Source organism: Haliotis rufescens, unplaced genomic scaffold (genome assembly GCF_023055435.1).
Source record: "Haliotis rufescens isolate VD_foot unplaced genomic scaffold, xgHalRufe1.0.p SCAF_99, whole genome shotgun sequence".
NCBI classification, from domain to species: Eukaryota; Metazoa; Mollusca; class Gastropoda; order Lepetellida; family Haliotidae; genus Haliotis; species Haliotis rufescens.
In genome coordinates, this window is record NW_025964393.1 from 652,931 (window position 1) to 670,980 (window position 18,050).

General features: G+C 42.5%; 2 protein-coding genes across 2 annotated transcripts in view; one reads left to right on the plus strand and one right to left on the minus strand.

The window, feature by feature from the left end:
• Positions 1-942: 942 nt before the first annotated feature.
• Positions 943-17,146, minus strand: LOC124120288 (NADPH oxidoreductase A-like). Its single transcript, XM_048391792.1, has 12 exons — positions 16,488-17,146; positions 15,388-15,535; positions 14,495-14,628; positions 13,762-13,906; positions 12,435-12,643; positions 10,873-11,049; positions 9,493-9,623; positions 8,459-8,620; positions 6,330-6,564; positions 5,082-5,165; positions 4,344-4,468; positions 943-1,807 (listed from the first exon to the last, which is right to left on the minus strand). Exons 1-12 carry the CDS (start codon positions 16,600-16,602, stop codon positions 1,634-1,636), a joined length of 1,839 nt encoding a protein of 612 aa, XP_048247749.1. The 5' UTR covers positions 16,603-17,146; the 3' UTR covers positions 943-1,633.
• A 216-nt stretch (positions 17,147-17,362) lies between these two features.
• The window catches only part of LOC124120290 (DNA replication ATP-dependent helicase/nuclease DNA2-like), a 52,526-nt gene continuing 51,838 nt past the window's right edge, over positions 17,363-18,050 (plus strand). The window contains exon 1 of the mRNA XM_046483084.2: positions 17,363-17,420. The gene's annotated coding sequence lies outside the window, so the exon portion shown is untranslated. The remainder of the gene's footprint in view (positions 17,421-18,050) is intronic.

The window sequence follows — 18,050 nt, forward strand, 5'->3', positions numbered from 1 at the left end:
TAGTGTGACATTGGAATGGTCAACATCAAGGACATGACATTGGAATGGTCAACATCAAGGACATGACGTTGGAATAGTCAACATCAAGGACGACTCATGACACAAACAAGGGTTTTGAGTTTATTTGTTTCAATAAGCAATTGTATGAAAAGTATCATAAAACAATCAGTTTGTAAATGTATATCTGAAAACAGATAATGTAACCTAATGGTTTAAATAATTCAACAATTCAATAATGAATATATAACTGAAAACATTGTGATGGGGAAAATGGTCCTCTTCAATATTGGGAGTCCAAACGTCGCTATATGCAATAAACCAGAAGTTGTTATCCATAAAGTATGCTTTTCTTAATTATTTGTCTAGATTACCAATCAAACATTAACATGAGCTTAATTAAACACTGACCCCTTTTCGGATGTTTGTGACATTAAAAAAATACTGGTGTGATTTATTGTCGGAAACACAACAAAAGAGTATTAAACTGACAAACAGAATGACTGGCACTACCATCAAATAAATAATGGAGGTTACACTAGCAGTCAATACCGATTCGCTAGGCGAAGAAGTGTAAAAACAGTCATATCAACAACGCTGACGAGTATCGGCACCCAGCCCACACATGAATCGGACTGCCACATAATACAGAGAACAATGGTCATTGTCAACCAAGGAACCACTCTGCAATCAGTATCGGGCATATCCAGTACTGACCGCCTCCGTGGTCTAATGGTAGAGTGTCCGCCCGGAGAGCGGAAGGTCCGGGGTTCGATCCCCAGCCGCGTCATACCAAAAGACGTTAAAAGATGGTACTTGTTGTTACCCTGTCTGGCGCTCGGCATTAAGGGGCTAAAACAAGGACTGGTCGGCTCAGAGTCAGTATACTGTGTCTGAGTGGGGTATTCATGTTAAACTGCGGATGGTATCTCAGTGTGCTAGCACTATAAATCGGCATCAGTCCGGACTTGTACAAGCAGCCACACAAACACACACACGTACACGTCGCTATATAAGTGCAATAATCTTGGACACGACGTTAAACCCATTTTACCTCACCTCACGTATCCAGTACTATCCACCCCTCTCACTGACACCATTCGTGAGTCATCCTCCCATGCAACTGATTGGAAGTCTGATTTTCGACACTGGGATCCCCTGCCATTCCTGGACAATGCCTGGGTCAGTTCATTCAGGTTTTGACATGGACCTCCCACCTGGCGGCCAAGGTAATCCCAAAGGTGTTCAATTGGGTTCGATGAAAGGTCTCATCATTGTCATTGAGAATAACGTCCCTTATTTTTGTCCTTGACTTTGTATGCGCTGTGTTTACTCGCGAGAGGACAATTTAATCGTTCTGAAAATCTAGACCAAAGGGCTTTGACATTATTTTTCGGAATGTGAATTTGAATCAGGTGGTGCTTAACTCATGCTCAAGTGTATAATCTGAGGGAGACAATATATAGGTTCTAATCTCTCAATGATTGTCATGTAATGCTATCTATATCCAATGTAGACATAGATTTTTCCTTCATAGGAAATAAAAATAAATACTTTAAATCATCCCATAAATATAAATGGCAAGACTCCATATTTGGCACACAGGTGAGTACAAGTTCACACAGAATCAGCAATGTCACGTGACCCACACATCTTTCTGGTATCTCTCACATCTCTCAAGGTCAGCCAGATACTGGATGGCCTTGACCTCTGATACACAACCTTGACCTTGTATGACATTGATGAGAGTAGCGTGCACATCATGAGCCATATTCCTTGCATCCCCGCAGATGTAAATGTAGGCACCTTCCTGGAATGGCATCACATGAAGGTGAGGGTCAATTTTGGTTTGTTGTTTAACGCCGCACTCAGCCATATTCCAGCTATATGACGGTGGTCTGTAAATAATCGAGTCTGGACCAGACAATCCAGTGATTGATATCAAGGGCATCATTCCATGCAATTGGGATATGATGACATGCATCGACCAAGTCAGAGAGCCTGACTACCCGATTCCGTTACACACCTCTAAGAACAAGCATAGTTGATCTATTCTACGCCCGATTTTCATGGATCATTGAGAGTCAATGAACACTCTTGACCATGTGAGTGAGTGAGTGAGTTAATGCTTTACATCACATCGGCAATATTTCAGCCATATCGTCACAACAAATTATACGTTTTTAATACATATATTAAAACTAAATAAAAACCTGTCGTCAATGGACATTAAAATTACTAGAATATCACAGATGCATATTCAGAACTAGCATACAACTATAAAAAGATATCACTATAAGTAACGGTACAATATAAAAAAGGGCTATAGATCACCAGCAGCTGACTCTTGACTATGAGTGAGTTTTTTGAAGATATCTGGTACTGTTAAATTTTAGAAACTTTGACAAAAGTTATCCAGATATTTAAATGACAACTTTTTATGCAATGTTACTTGGGGTGATGTTTCTTTTGTGGTTCAGTATATATCTAAATGTTCCTCCTTGGAAGAGAGTAATGTCATGTAAGAATGAAGACAAATACCCCTTCATATTCATCCCAGGAGGAAACTAATGCCATGTAAGACCCGTGAAGATTCGGGGTAGAATAGGTCTTCAGCAACCCATACTTGCCGTAAAAGTCGACTATGCTTGTCGTAATAGGCGACTAACGGGATCGAGTGGTCAGGCTCACTGACTTGGTTGATACATGTCACCGATCCCAATTGCGTGGATCGATGCTCATGATGTCAATCACTGGAATGTCTGGTGCAGACTCAATTATTTTACAGACCGCCGTCATATAGCTGCATGGAATATTGCTGAGTGCAGTATTAAACACCAAACCAACCAACCAACTAATGTCATGTAAGCGTGGCAATCCTTATGGGGATGCATATCTCTTCATGTTCCTCCCAGGAGGAAACTAATGTCATGTAAGCGTGGCAATCCTTTTGGGGATGCATATCTCTTCATGTTCCTCCCAGGAGGAAACTAATGTCATGTAAGCGTGGCAATCCTTTTGGGGATGCATATCTCTTCATGTTCCTCCCAGGAGGAAACTAATGTCATGTAAGGGTGGGTATGCTTATCTCTTCATGTTCCTCCCAGGAGGAAACTAATGTCATGTAAGCGTGGCAATCCTTTTGGGGATGCATATCTCTTCATGTTCCTCCCAGGAGGAAACTAATGTCATGTAAGGGTGGGGATGCATATCTCTTCATGTTCCTCCCAGGAGGAAACTAATGTCATGTAAGGGTGGGTATGCATATCTCTTCATGTTACTCCCCGGAGGAAACTAATGTAATGTAAGGGTGGGTATGCATATCTCTTCATGTTCCTCCCAGGAGGAAACTAATGTCATGTAAGGGTGGGGATGCATATCTCTTCATGTTCCTCCCAGGAGGAAACTAATGTCATGTAAGGGTGGGTATGCATATCTCTTCATGTTCCTCCCCGGAGGAAACTAATGTTATGTAAGGGTGGGTATGCATATCTCTTCATGTTCCTCCCAGGAGGAAACTAATGTCATGTAAGGGTGGGTATGCTTATCTCTTCATGTTCCTCCCAGGAGGAAACTAATGTCATGTAAGGGTGGGTATGCATATCTCTTCATGTTCCTCCCAGGAGGAAACTAATGTCATGTAAGGGTGGGTATGCATATCTCTTCATGTTCCTCCCAGGAGGAAACTAATGTCATGTAAGGGTGGGTATGCATATCTCTTCATGTTCCTCCCAGGAGGAAACTAATGTCATGTAAGGGTGGGTATGCATATCTCTTCATGTTCCTCCCAGGAGGAAACTAATGTCATGTAAGGGTGGGTATGCATATCTCTTCATGTTCCTCCCAGGAGGAAACTAATGTCATGTAAGGGTGGGTATGCATATCTCTTCATGTTCCTCCCAGGAGGAAACTAATGTCATGTAAGCGTGGGTATGCATATCTCTTCATGTTCCTCCCCGGAGTAAACTAATGTCATGTAAGGGTGGGGATGCATATCTCTTCATGTTCCTCCCCGGAGGAAACTAATGTCATGTAAGCATGGGGATGCATATCTCTTCATGTTCCTCCCCAGAGGAAACTAATGTCATGTAAGGGTGGGTATGCATATCTCTTCATGTTCTTCCCAGGAGGAAACTAATGTCATGTAAGGGTGGGGATGCTTAACTCTTTATGTTCTTCCAAGCAGGAAACTGTGTCATGTTTTGCTTGCAAGGGAACATCCTTAAACATAAACAGATCCAGTTTATTTCAAAAAGTTTTTAGCAAACTGAGCATGGCCAGTCCCAGTATTATCTCTACACCACTGCTCAACAGCCATGGCAAGTTACTGAGCTGTGGTCACTGACCTGGCTGATGAGGGTCCAGATAACCTGGGCGTCCTCCTGCAGGAGATGCTGGACATACACCTTGCTCCGTCCCTCCCGAGAAAATGCCGTCCTCAGTCGAATAGTGCCAGCTGCTGACAGTCTCTCTGACAGATGGTATAGGATATATGTGAGTAATGAATTCTCCCTGACATGATATAGGATATATGTGAGTAATGAATTCTCCCTGACATGATATAGGATAAATGTGAGCAATGAATTCTCCCTGAAATGATATAGGATATACGTGAGTAATGAATTCTCCCTGACATGATATGGGATAAATGTGAGCAATGAATTCTCCCTGACATGATATAGGATATATGTGAGTAATGAATTCTTCCTGACATGATATGGGATAAATGTGAGCAATGAATTCTCCCTGACATGATATAGGATATATGTGAGTAATGAATTCTCCCTGATATGAAATAGGATATTTGTGAGTTATGAATTCTCCCTGACATGCTATGGGATAAATGTGAGCAATGAATTCTCCCTGACATGATATAGGATATTTATGAGTTATGAATTTTCCCTGACATAATATGGGATATATGTGAGCAATGAATTCTCCCTGACATGATAGAGGATATATGTGAGTAATGAATTCTCCCTCACATGATAGAGGATATTTGTGAGTTATGACAACACTATCAATCTGCTGCTTTACTGACAACTTTCCTTACATACTTTAAGACATTAACAATTCTCACTAACCAAGTTCATCACGGTACAAGAAATCTTTGTCTCTGCAACGGCAGCCAAAATATAGGAAAATCTTGCCATGGGCTGGTTCATGTTCTGGTGAAGGAAAAGGAAAACATGAATAGATTTTCTTCTTCAATACAATTGTGATTATGAATATATTTCTACTTTAACACAATTGTAATGATGAATATATTTCTACTTCAAGGAGCCCGGGTTCGCCCCGATTATGTTTCTAGGTTTGTCAGCACCATACCCATGCTCATGGGTTTCACCGAAGTGGTAAACATCTAAGACCTGCATCACTTTGGGCTTTCCTCCCACATTAAGGTGACACGCCACGATATAATTGGAATACTGTTAAAAGCGGCGTTAAACCCAACTCACTCACTCACTCACTCACTCACTCACTCACTCACTACTTCAAGGGCAATGCAAAACATGACTATTTCTACTTCAATGCAATTCTGATGATGAAAAATATTTTTACTTCAAGGGCAAGGCAAAACATGACTATTTCTACTTCAATGCAATTCTGATGATGAAAAATATTTTTACTTCAAGGGCAATGCAAAACATGACTATTTCTACTTCAATGCAATTCTGATGATGAAAAATATTTTTACTTCAAGGGCAATGCAAAACATGACTATTTCTACTTCAATGCAATTCTGATGATGAAAAATATTTTTAATTCAAGGGCAATGCAAATCATGACTATTTCTATCTACTTCAATGCAATTCTGATATGAAAATATTTTTACTTCAAGGGCAATGAGTGAGTGAGTGAGTGAGTGAGTGAGTGAGTGAGTGAGTGAGTGAGTGAGTGAGTGAGTGAGTGAGTGAGTGAGTGAGTGAGTGAGTGAGTATGGTTTTACGCCGCTTTTAGCAATATTCCGGCAATATCACAGCGGGGGACACCAGACATAGGCTTCACACATTGTACCCATGTCAGGAATCGAACCCAGGTCTTTTGCGTGACGAGCCAACGCTTTAACCACTAGGCCACACAGGGATGGAGTTTTGATGGTTTGTTGGTTTGTGTCACACAGCAATGTTACAGCTATATGACAGTAGCCTGTAACTAATCAAGTCTGGGCCAGACAAACCAGTGTGTAATATTAGGAGCATGCCATCAAGGAATGATAACACAATCAAATAAGTCTTGGAGCCTGACCATCTGACCCATTAAGCCATCTGTTACAAGAAACAGGATGCTGGGTCTATTTCTAACCAGGAGGGAGATGTAAGTGAACTGACCTCGCTCCTGCATGAAGGCTCGGAAGGGAGCCAGTCCTGTCCCTGGACCAATGAGGATAATCGGAGCTACAACATCTTTGGGCAACCGGAAGTCATCGTTCGGACTGATGAACACTGGACACATGTCTCCTACAGTCACTCGATCCTGGAGGTCACAGGTCGTCACCCCCGACCTTGAGACACCCAGTGTTTCATAGCGCACCACTGCAGCCGTAACACATACAGTGTTCCTGTCCTGTATGAAGAGCAAGATGTCAGATAGATAGTACTCAACACATGAGGGGAGGATGATATAGAGAGGTACTCACCACGCGAGGGGAGGATGATATAGAGAGGTACTCAACACATGAGGGGAGGATGATATAGAGTGGTACTCAACACATGAGGGGAGGATGATATAGAGTGGTACTCAACACATGAGGGGAGGATGATATAGAGTGGTACTCAACACATGAGGGGAGGATGATATAGAGTGGTACTCACTACGCGAGGGGAGGATGATATAGAGTGGTACTCACCACGCGAGGGGAGGATGATATAGAGAGGTACTCACTACGCGAGGGGAGGATGATATAGAGAGGTACTCACCACGCGAGGGGAGGATGATATAGAGAGGTACTCATCACACGAGGGGAGGATGATATAGAGTGGTACTCAATCCTCGAGGGGAGGATGATAAAGAGTGGTACACAACACATAAGGGGAGGATGATATAGAGTGGTACTCAACACATGAGGGGAGGATGATATAGAGTGGTACTCAACACATGAGGGGAGGATGATATAGAGTGGTACTCATCACACGAGGGGAGGATGATATAGAGTGGTACTCAATCCTCGAGGGGAGGATGATAAAGAGTGGTACACAACACATAAGGGGAGGATGATATAGAGTGGTACTCACTACGCGAGGTGTGGATGATATAGAGTGGTACACAACACATAAGGGGAGGATGATATACAGAGGTACTCACTACGCGAGGGAAGGATGATATAGAGTGGTACTCACTATGCGAGGGGAGGATGATATAGAGTCGTACTCACTATGCGAGGGGAGGATGATATAGAGTGGTACTCAACACATGAGGGGAGGATGATATAGAGTGGTACTCATCACACGAGGGGAGGATGATATAGAGTGGTACTCACTACGCGAGGTGTGGATGATATAGAGTGGTACACAACACATAAGGGGAGGATGATATAGAGAGGTACTCACTACGCGAGGGAAGGACGATATAGAGTGGTACTCACTATGCGAGGGGAGGATGATATAGAGTCGTACTCACTATGCGAGGGGAGGATGATATAGAGTGGTACTCAACACATGAGGGGAGGATGATATAGAGTGGTACTCATCACACGAGGGGAGGATGATATAGAGTGGTACTCACTACGCGAGGTGTGGATGATATAGAGTGGTACTCAACACATGAGGGGAGGATGATATAGAGTGGTACACACTACGCGAGGTGTGGATGATATAGAGTGGTACTCAACACATGAGGGGAGGATGATATAGAGTGGTACTCACTACGTGAGGGGAGGTACTCAACACATGAGGGGAGGATGATATAGAGAGGTACTCACTACACGAGGGGGAGGTACTCAACACATGAGGGGAGGATGATATAGAGAGGTACTCACTACGTGAGGGGAGGTACTCAACACATGAGGGGAGGATGATATAGAGAGGTACTCACTACGTGAGGGGAGGTACTCAACACATGAGGGGAGGATGATATAGAGAGGTACTCACTACGCGAGGGGAGGATGATATAGAGTGGTACTCACTACGCGATGGGAGGATGATATAGAGTGGTACTCACTATGCGAGGGGAGGATGATATAGAGTGGTACTCACTACGCCAGGGAAGAATGATATAGAGTGGTACTCAACACATGAGGGGAGGATGAAGTAAAGTGGTACTCAACACATGAGGGGAGGATGATATAGAGAGGTACTCACTACGCGAGGGGAGGATGATATAGAGTGGTACTCAACACATGAGGGGAGGATGATATAGAGAGGTACACACTACGCGAGGGGTGGTACTCAACACATGAGTTGTGGATGATATGAAGTGGTACTCACCATGCGAGGGCAGGATGATATAGAGTGGTACTCACTACGCGAGGGGAGGATGATATAGAGTAGTATCTGGGCTGCAGTGGACGTAGGCAGGTTAGAACGTCACAAAGAGTGAGGCCAACCGACTCAAACTCAGAAACAATGTCCCTCACTTCTCTCTCATCCAGGTAAGCGTGTAATGCAGTGTTCGCTTTGGCCAACTGGGTGTAGAAGAAAGCTGATCTAGAAACACCTTATTTTGTACCTGATCTAAGAACACCTGGCCAACTCCACATCTTCTCCCCTCACCCTCCACCCCACCCTAAGTTGTACCTGATCTAAGAACACCTGGCCACCTCAACACCTTCTCCCCTCACCCTCCACCCCACCCTAAGTTGTACCTGATCTAAGAACACCTGGCCACCTCAACACCTTCTCCCCTCACCCTGCACCCCACCCTAAGTTGTACCTGATCTAAGAACACCTGGCCACCTCAACACCTTCTCCCCTCACCCTCCACCCCACCCTAAGTTGTACCTGATCTAAGAACACCTGGCCACCTCAACACCTTCTCCTCTCACCCTCCACCCCACCCTAAGTTGTACCTGATCTATGAACACCTGGCCACCTCAACACCTTCTCCCCTCACCCTCCACCCCACCCTAAGTTGTACCTGATCTAAGAATACCTGGCCACCTCAACACCTTCTCCCCTCACCCTCCACCCCACCCTAAGTTGTACCTGATCTAAGAACACCTGACCACCTGCACACCTTCTCCCCTCACCCCACCCTAAGATGTACCTGATCTCAGAACACCTGGCCACCTCAACATCTTCTCCCCTCACCCTCCACCCCACCCGAAGTTGTACCTGATCTAAGAACACCTGGCTACCTCCACACCTTCTCCCATCTACCTGATACTTCATACCATGTGGACAATATGAATCTTTGAAACCGTTAAGCAACTTCAAGAAATTTTTACATACATTTTTAAATTATCAAATTTTCTCTCACTCGATCACTATGAATATACAATTAACGATTTTACAAAATATATCTCTGCTACAATACCACTCGAACCAACATATTTACCCCCTTGTCCAGAAGCTTCTGAAGACTGTCTGTGTGTCTGCTGTCTTTATTGTGTATCTTCTGGAGTAGCTTTGGTGGAACATGCTTGATGTCATAATACCGCAACAGAGCTTCCTCCACGCTCACCTTTTCTGCATGGACAGTATAGATATTGGCAGTTGGAGACAAGGCGAGCAAAGGTTTGTGCGTGTTGGGAGTTGGGGGTGGCGAGACACCTTGTCTGCATGGACAGTATAGATATTGGCAATTTGAGACAAGGTGAGCAAAGGTTTGTGCGTGTTGGGAATTGGGGGTGGCGAGACACCTTGTCTGCATGGACAGTATAGATATTGGCAATTTGAGACAAGGCGAGCAAAGGTTTGTGAGTGATGGGAGTTGGGGGTGGAGAGACACCTTTTCGGCATCGACAGTTTAGATATTGGCAATTGGAGACAAGGCGAGCAAAGGTTTATGCATTGGAGTGGAGAGAGAAAGGATGATTTGCACTGCAATCAGTATTAATCCAGCTTTATCACATCTTCCTGAGGCAAAGGATTTAACTGACTGTAAAAGTCCAGTTTGCACCCTTGGTCAACTAGGCTGGAATTTTGTGGCTCGAACATAGCGCCATCAGTAGCTATTACGAGTTATATCCCTTCTATGTCCCTCCTACTGACCAATCAGATTCCACCTATTATATTACTTGCATTTGCTTCAAACAAAATGGCGGTCCCCAGTCAGGAAGATCTGATCGATAATCAAGATCTATATTGAAATAAAACAGGTCTACATGAGCACCTTGATTACAAACATGAAAAGATTTGGAAAATATCTGCTGATGCCGAGTTGGCAGTAAACATGCTTTGCAAATCATGAAATTAGTCCGTCCGTCTGTCCGTCCGTCGCCAGGGTAAGAGGACACACCATCAACCCAGTCACCGAGTCTGAAACCAAATCTATGTGGTCACCTCTTACAACCAGCAGAGGTTGCTAGTGACCTATTCTAACCCAGAATTCCCACGGGGTGTTGAAGCGACATACAACAAAACCTAGTTATCTCCGGGAAGGTTAATGGTGGGAACATCTTCACCTACATTACCCACAATATGTCAATCAAAATGGTTTCCCACACAGTTCTGGCTCTACCACATTTCTACATTTTTATATGCCAGAATAAACAAAACTTCAAATCCTTGTCTGGGCCCTGTTGCACAAAGCAATCCTAGCGCTAAGGTGATCCTAACACCTACATTTTAAGATAGCCGTAGCGCTAAGATCGCTTCGTGCAACAGGGTCCTGAACGAAAATGTAGTGAGATTTACGTTTTTTTTCAGTTTTTCTTTATTAGGATCATAATCCTTTTTTCAAAAACTATCATTAAACAACGGTAACCCACAGTACCTGGTGCTGGTTCATACGCCCAGGGTGGCGTGTCCACCTCCATCTCAGGAGGCACCCCCAGAGTGGACAAGATGGCCGCCACGTGTGCTGGGTCATTCTGTGGGTAGATTCCTACAGCATCTCCTGCAACACAAGGCCTGACTGGGAGACTGAGGTTGTGAAGGCAACAAGAATTAGCTCACCAAACTGCCTCCCAACATTCTACAGAAGAACAGCGATTGGAGAAACCAGTAGTGATAGTGTAAGAATATATATCCACATCGTAGGATGATGTTGTCATAGCGACTGATTTACGACATCCATTGTCTGAAGAACATTTAATTGCAAAGGCTCATTACCCTGGAGCCATGACATCTATATGCCTTGAAACATTTAATTGCTGTTATTTATAAGATGCTTATCCTAATTGTTAATCCCCATTTTTGTGTACATCGACCAACTGTCATCCTGAACAGGATGTGCAAGTATGTCACTGATGATTTACTGTTTACATTTATATTTATTACTTACTAAATGTCAGGTGACCTTGGCTATATAAGCCTTGGTCCAGAGAGGAGAGTAGAAGAGGAGAGAAAGGAGAAAAAGAAAGGTCTTACCCTTAGCCTAACCCTAGCTAGGCTAACAGCAATTAAGTGTTTCAAGGCATATAGATGTCATGGCTCCAGGGTAATGAGCCTTTGCAATTAAATGTTCTTCAGACAATGGATGTCGTAAATCAGTCGCTATGACAATGTGATCATTTTCACACCCATTCAATGGTAGTTGCCTACTGTCACGACCAATCCCACTTTATTACCTACGAGGGCAAACATATCGGTCTTTATAAAAATCATATGTGCCCTAGGGTCATATCACGTCATGAGACAACAGTGCATTGTTTCCGTCATCCACACGGCATTGTTGATATCATTCGATTCTTATTGTGACGTGAGGTCGGAATGACGTCACACTAGAAACGATGTCATAACTGAAGATTGTTAACATCAATTGACAAATTGTGGTTCCGCTGCTGTTGTGTCTTAAAATTCGTCTCTGTATGAAGACATTTTCTTCAGAAATAAAAATAACATTTAATTTGTGTTCATGTCATACTATGTTTATGACACTCGTGCCTAATTTCCGGTATTTAGACACTCACGTCGTAAACATATTTACCTGCTGTCCAGATCTCTCCCCATGTAATTACCCATTGTCCAGTTCCCCTCCCCCCATATTTACCTGCTGTCCAGATCTCTCCCCATGTAATTACCCATTGTCCAGTTCCCCTCCCCCCATATTTACCTGCTGTCCAGAACTCTCCCCATGTATTTAACCATTGTCCAACCATAGCCTGTTTTAATACTGTGCCTACTACATTCTGTGTTTAACCTGTGCCTACTTGTCTGTGTTTATCCTGTGCCTACTACATTATGTATTTATACTGCGCCTACTTGTCCGTGTTTATCCAGTGCCTACTATTGCATTTTTATCCAGTCTCTACTACATTCTGTGTTTATCCTCTGCCTACTTCTCCGTGTTTATCCTGCACCTACTATAGCATGTTTACCCTGTGCCTACAATACCTACCACAAGTTTGGCCATGAAAGGCTTGTGTCTACTGAATCCTGTGTTAATGTCTGATGGCCTGATGTCAAGATAGTCAAAGGTCGGTGACACACTGACATTGGTCACAGCTGACAACACATCACTCGTCCACTGGTCAATCACTGGCCACTCCTCCTGGTCTACATCCTGGCACTTTACAATCGGCACAGCTCCGAGTTCTAGAAGTCTGTAAACAGATGCCTGGCTGAATGGACAAACGAGCCTGGGATTTTTTTTAAAAATAATTTTGTGAAAAAATAATTTTGACTCAAGTTTAACAATAAATCTTAAATTGTGTGCTTGTCTTGCTGGATGGTGTGAACAAAAGCACCAAATCACTAACAATTTTATAATAAAACTAAAACCCAAGCACATCGGTAGACAAAATACAATGTACAAATATAGGGCCACAGATTAACATATTAATTTGAAGATGTCTAAACAAGGCTTGGACTCATCTTCTTGCGGCAAGGGAGTTAACTATTGAAGTCCAGTTTCCACCCTTGCTAAACTAGACTGGAATTCTGGAGTTACATTTTGTCTGGACTAACGAGTCTATGCATAGTCCAACGAACTACACATTCAGTTCTTAATCAACATGGATTTCAATGTGCAGATTTCACTCGACTGCAGGATTTGCAAAGGATGTGTACGTTCAACTTGGCGTCGACAGAAATTTTGCAAATCTTTTCATGTTTCTTATCAAGTGATTTGATGCACTTCGCAAGGTAGCACTTGTTTTACTACAAAAGAGATCTTGACTTTCAAACAGATCGTCATGACCGGGCGCCGCCATTTTCTTTGAAGTAAATGCAAGTGATACGAGAGGTGGAATCTGACTGGTCAGTAGGGGAGACATAGAAGGGACTCAACATATTATAGCCACTGCTGGCGCTACGATCGAGCCCAGAAATTCCAACCTAATTCGGCAAGGATGGAAACTGGACTTTTAGAGTGAGTGAGTGAGTGAGTGAGTGAGTTGGGTTTAACGCCGCTTTTAACAGTATTCCAGTTATATCACGGCGTGTCAGCTTAATGTGGGAGGAAAGCCTGAAGTGATGCAGGTCTCAGACGTTTACCACTTCGGTGAAACCCACGAGCACGGGTATGGTGCTGACAAACCTAGAAACATAATCAGGGCGAACAGGGATTCGAACCCACAATCATAGGTATCTGGCGTGCCCAAGGGACGCAACTCTGCACAGCGAATCGCGGCGCCTTAGACGACTGGGCCACCCGTGACCCCTGGACTTTTAGAGGAAGATGGGGTTAGACTATGTACAGATATCTCTGACATCCACCTACCTGGCACTGACTGTTCTCCCTGTATGGCAGTAGTGGGGGTAGTTGGAATCCCCTAGGGCCAGTACGGAGAAGTTGAGATGTGCAAGCGGCTTTGTCATGGCTAGCAAGCTGTCATAGAATGGCCGGGCTTCCGACGGGGGCACACCTGCAGGTGCACAGTATCAACAATGGATAATAGTGTTCCCTCATGTGAAATTACATAAGGAAGGACACCTGCTTGTGCACAGTATCAATAATGGATTAAATAGTAGAGTATTCCCATATGTGAAATTACAGTAGAGAGGGCACCTGCAGGTGCACGGTATCAATAACAGAAAATAGAGTAGATAATTTCCATATGTGAAATTACAGTAGAGGGGGCACCTGCAGGTGCACAGTATCAATAACGGAAAATAGAGTAGATTATTTCCATATGTGAAATTACAGTAGAGGGGGCACACCTGCAGGTGCACAGTATCAATAACGGATAATAGAGTAGAGTATTCCCATATGTGAAATTACAGTAGAGAAGGCACCTGCAGGTACACAGTATCAATAACAAACAATAGAGTAGAGAATTCCCATGTGTGAAATTACAGTAGAGGGAGCACCTGCAGATGCACAGTATCAATAATGGATTCTAGATGTACATGGAATTACAATAGAGAGGGCACCTGCAGGTACGCAGCATCAATGATGCATCTTAAGAGTGTTATTTTCAAACCTTAAGGCCCAGTAGGTTGTTCTCACTCACCATCACCACTGGTTGAGATGATGATCAGGCACAACTGTTCAGTATTCAGGTCAACATGGGAAAAGTTCCGGACATTAACCAGCCTGGGTTGCCAGGGATACTCATTCTGGCTGGATGGTTCCAGGTCACATAATCTGACAGGAAACAAAGCAATTTGTGAAACACAACGTTTATGTTTATAGTAAACATAAAGAGCAAGTAAACACAACATAGCAACTTTGCAGATCTTAATACTCTAGTTCTTACTTAATCATAAACATTTAACCAAACTTAAATCTGAAAAAGAGAAATACCGTAAAATAGACAATAAAAAATGACTGGCAGACAGAAAAATACGCCCCTAGGGGGAATCCCCTTGCTGAGGGTAAAAATGGGTTCCCGGTGTTTGATGACTAAGTGTCCAGATAATACTGGAAAAAACTAATTTTGATCTAGACCTTACACAAATACAACAATTTGTTGGCTGGACACCATGTGTTGGTCGAAAATGATTGTTAGCAGGTTAGGATCCTCCTTTCAGAATAAAATACTGAATTCCTTGTAGGGTAGGGACGGGTAACTCGGGTACTTGGGTCAGGTTTGTCCTGATTTGGACCTGGGTACCCACAGGAAAAACCAAACCCATGGTTAGTCATGTCATAAATTGTTTAATGACAATAATAGTCCTGTTTACATGTGATGTTATTACACAATGGGTAACACAGCTCATATTTGTTATAGTGACCTCCAATAGGTGAGTGATATAATGTGACATGATACAGGATAAGCGCCTCATTAACCATGTTACTTCCTGTGTCTGCAAAAGCCTCATTAATGAGAGTCAACTTAACATTATTCTGATGTGTTCAAACAGCTGATTGGACATAGATGCATAGAACAGATATAGAGCTTACTTGTTGAACAAAGTTTTGGCCAGTTCTTCACTGAATCCATATTCTGTTCCATACAGCACCAAAATCTGCCGGCCAATGCAGTCATACCGCCTGTAGTATTGATTGACTCGAGGGCTTTTCTCACTTCTAGCGTCAGGCTCACTGACATCTGACAGCATTAATTGCCAAGATACATATATATTTTCAGGCTTTTCAATAAGACAACAGACAGAATGAAACAAGTAATTTTTCAAATTAAACAACATTAAAATGTAAAGTCTAAAATTCTTAAGCTGCCAAATACTAATCAACAAATATTGCCCTTGAATCTTTTAATTTTTAATGGTACAATTGAAAAGAACCCATAGCCTGGGTTGTATTCCATAGCTGCCAGGATTGGCTTTCAGGGTTCTGAATCCGAGCTAGTTTCACCGTGATTATTATCCTTGGTGCTTCTACATTACGAATGGTTTTCCCATTACAAATAGGAGGGGTCAGGTACCCTAGTGGTTGAAGCGTTCGCTCGTCATGCCAAAGACCCAGGTTCGATTCCTGACATGGATGCAATGTGTGGAGCCAATTTTAGGTGTCCCCCACCGTGATATTGCTGGAAGATTGTTAAAAGCGGCGTAAAAACCATACTCACTCACTCACTCACTCATTACAAATGACAGTTTCTCTGTGGGACAACAATGTCCCAGTTGCTTTCTCCTTTCATCTCCATCTTTTATTATCTGGGATTGTATTGATTTCAGCAACCTGTGTTTGTCATATAAAGTGGCTTAATGTATCAGGTTGTCAGGGCTGGGTGACCTGGTTGGTTGTACGTCCTCATATCCCGCTCATAACATTATCATCTGTTCCAGATTTATTTACAGGATAATCATGATAATGTCATACATCTGGAATACTGCTGAAAGCAGCTCATCGTGAGAATACTGCCGAGTGCTGGCACGTTAAGAAATCATTAAGCATCACATATTTTCATATTTGATTAAATACTTAATATATGGCAGATATTAGTTTTATATCAAATAAAAATCTTCAGGAAAGGATTGTGGTTACTGTCTTCTTTGTTTTATGGTCTCTTGCATATATCAGAAAAATGTAACAAGTCGTACCAGTGTCGATGAAAGCATCTATAGATGTATCCTTGTTTAGATTATCAGGTGAAGATCTCACAGTTCTCCAAATGTAATAGAAAATACCCACAACTCCAACTACTGTGTACCACATTCTAGGTGGACTTCAGTTACAACCCTGCAGACAGCTGATCGTGGAGATTTTCTCTAGTCTAATCTAACCATTCAAAATGTAAGTCAGAAACAAAACAGCCAATCCCCAAATCCGTTCATTGTTAATTATCATCTGTTCCATATGTGGTGCTTCCGTAGACATACACTTTCGATGAATTAAAACAAGTATATTTGATTAAGTAACAGTTTTTGTTTTATTATTTGAAGCCAAGGGATGATTTGTAGTTTGCTGCAAATCCGACACCGCACTTTGGCAGACTTTCTGACAGGTCGATCTGTAACCGCCCACTTTGACTGACTTCCAGTCAGTCGGTAACTGAACACTCCGAAACCGAAACGAGAAAGGACAACGACGCAGCTAGCAATGATATTGCCACACTGTCAATAGGTTTTCAATATCAGTCTCACACATGAACTACTGCCACAACGACCATCTTTATTGGTACATAAGTTCGAAGTCAAACGTTCAGCCAAGCAGCAGTCGGCTAGGTCAAAGGTTGAAAATATGACCGGAAGTAAACAACACTGCACTCTTCAACTTCAGAGTCACAAAACTGTTTTTGCAATATAAATTCCATTAAAACGAATCAAGAATCACTATTAATGTAAAATAATTAAGACACTTAACCCACTTTGAATAAATGTCCCCTAAAGAATGCAGTTGGTACAACGACTACTTTATACGCTTTATCAAGTAAGTGGTACTATGTAGCAATCACAATTCGTTTTTTCACACTACTGGCAACGATCATAAATGGCGGGGAATTTGGTGTCAGGATTGTCAACTGTAAACCTACAGTACGTAAAAGATAATTGACGACAGCTTGTCAGTAAAACTCTGCTCGTTGGAATTAAACACTTCCATATTCATGCATTTATAGGTCCCTTTTATATTTATAACTGATGCTATGTAGGGTGGCTAGTTAGTATTTGGTGACCGAAAAAAACCCGTTACTGATATTCAGTGATTTGGTAGCCTACTGGTAGGAAAGAAAGTTACAAGGATGAAGTTATAAACCTTTTGTTTAAAGCATTTATGGCTCTCGATGGTTCTCCACACAGGTTGTTGGTTTGTTATATCTTCTTGCCGAAAGTGTTTTTCCCATTACTTTTATTCCTAAAATCTAGAATTTCACTGATAATGGGACCAATAATATAGAGATAGTGGAAGAGGCTTTTGGGGCCTATTCGACGTAATCAGCGGTAATAAGCGCCCACGGCGATATTTGCTCATATGTTGGCTAGTGAACAATCCCAATTAGCACCCTCCTGATGGATCAATGTACACAAGACTTATTTAATCGTGTATAATACGCACTCGTGTGTTATATGCACCCTAAATTACAGGAAGTTAAATTCTGGAAAAATATATCTGTCGTGTATATTTAATACGCATTTCAGTCTGTAAGCATAAACCACAAAATTTAC

Coding starts and splice junctions, on each gene's coding strand:
- LOC124120288 (XM_048391792.1), bottom strand. CDS start 16,602: ATGTGGTACACAGTAGTTGGAGTTGTGGGTATTTTCTATTACATTTGG. Junction 9,624..10,872: donor GGCGTATGAACCAGCACCAG/GTACTGTGGGTT, acceptor CTGTCCATGCAG/AAAAGGTGAGCGTGGAGGAA. Junction 5,166..6,329: donor AGCCTTCATGCAGGAGCGAG/GTCAGTTCACTT, acceptor TTCCTTCACCAG/AACATGAACCAGCCCATGGC.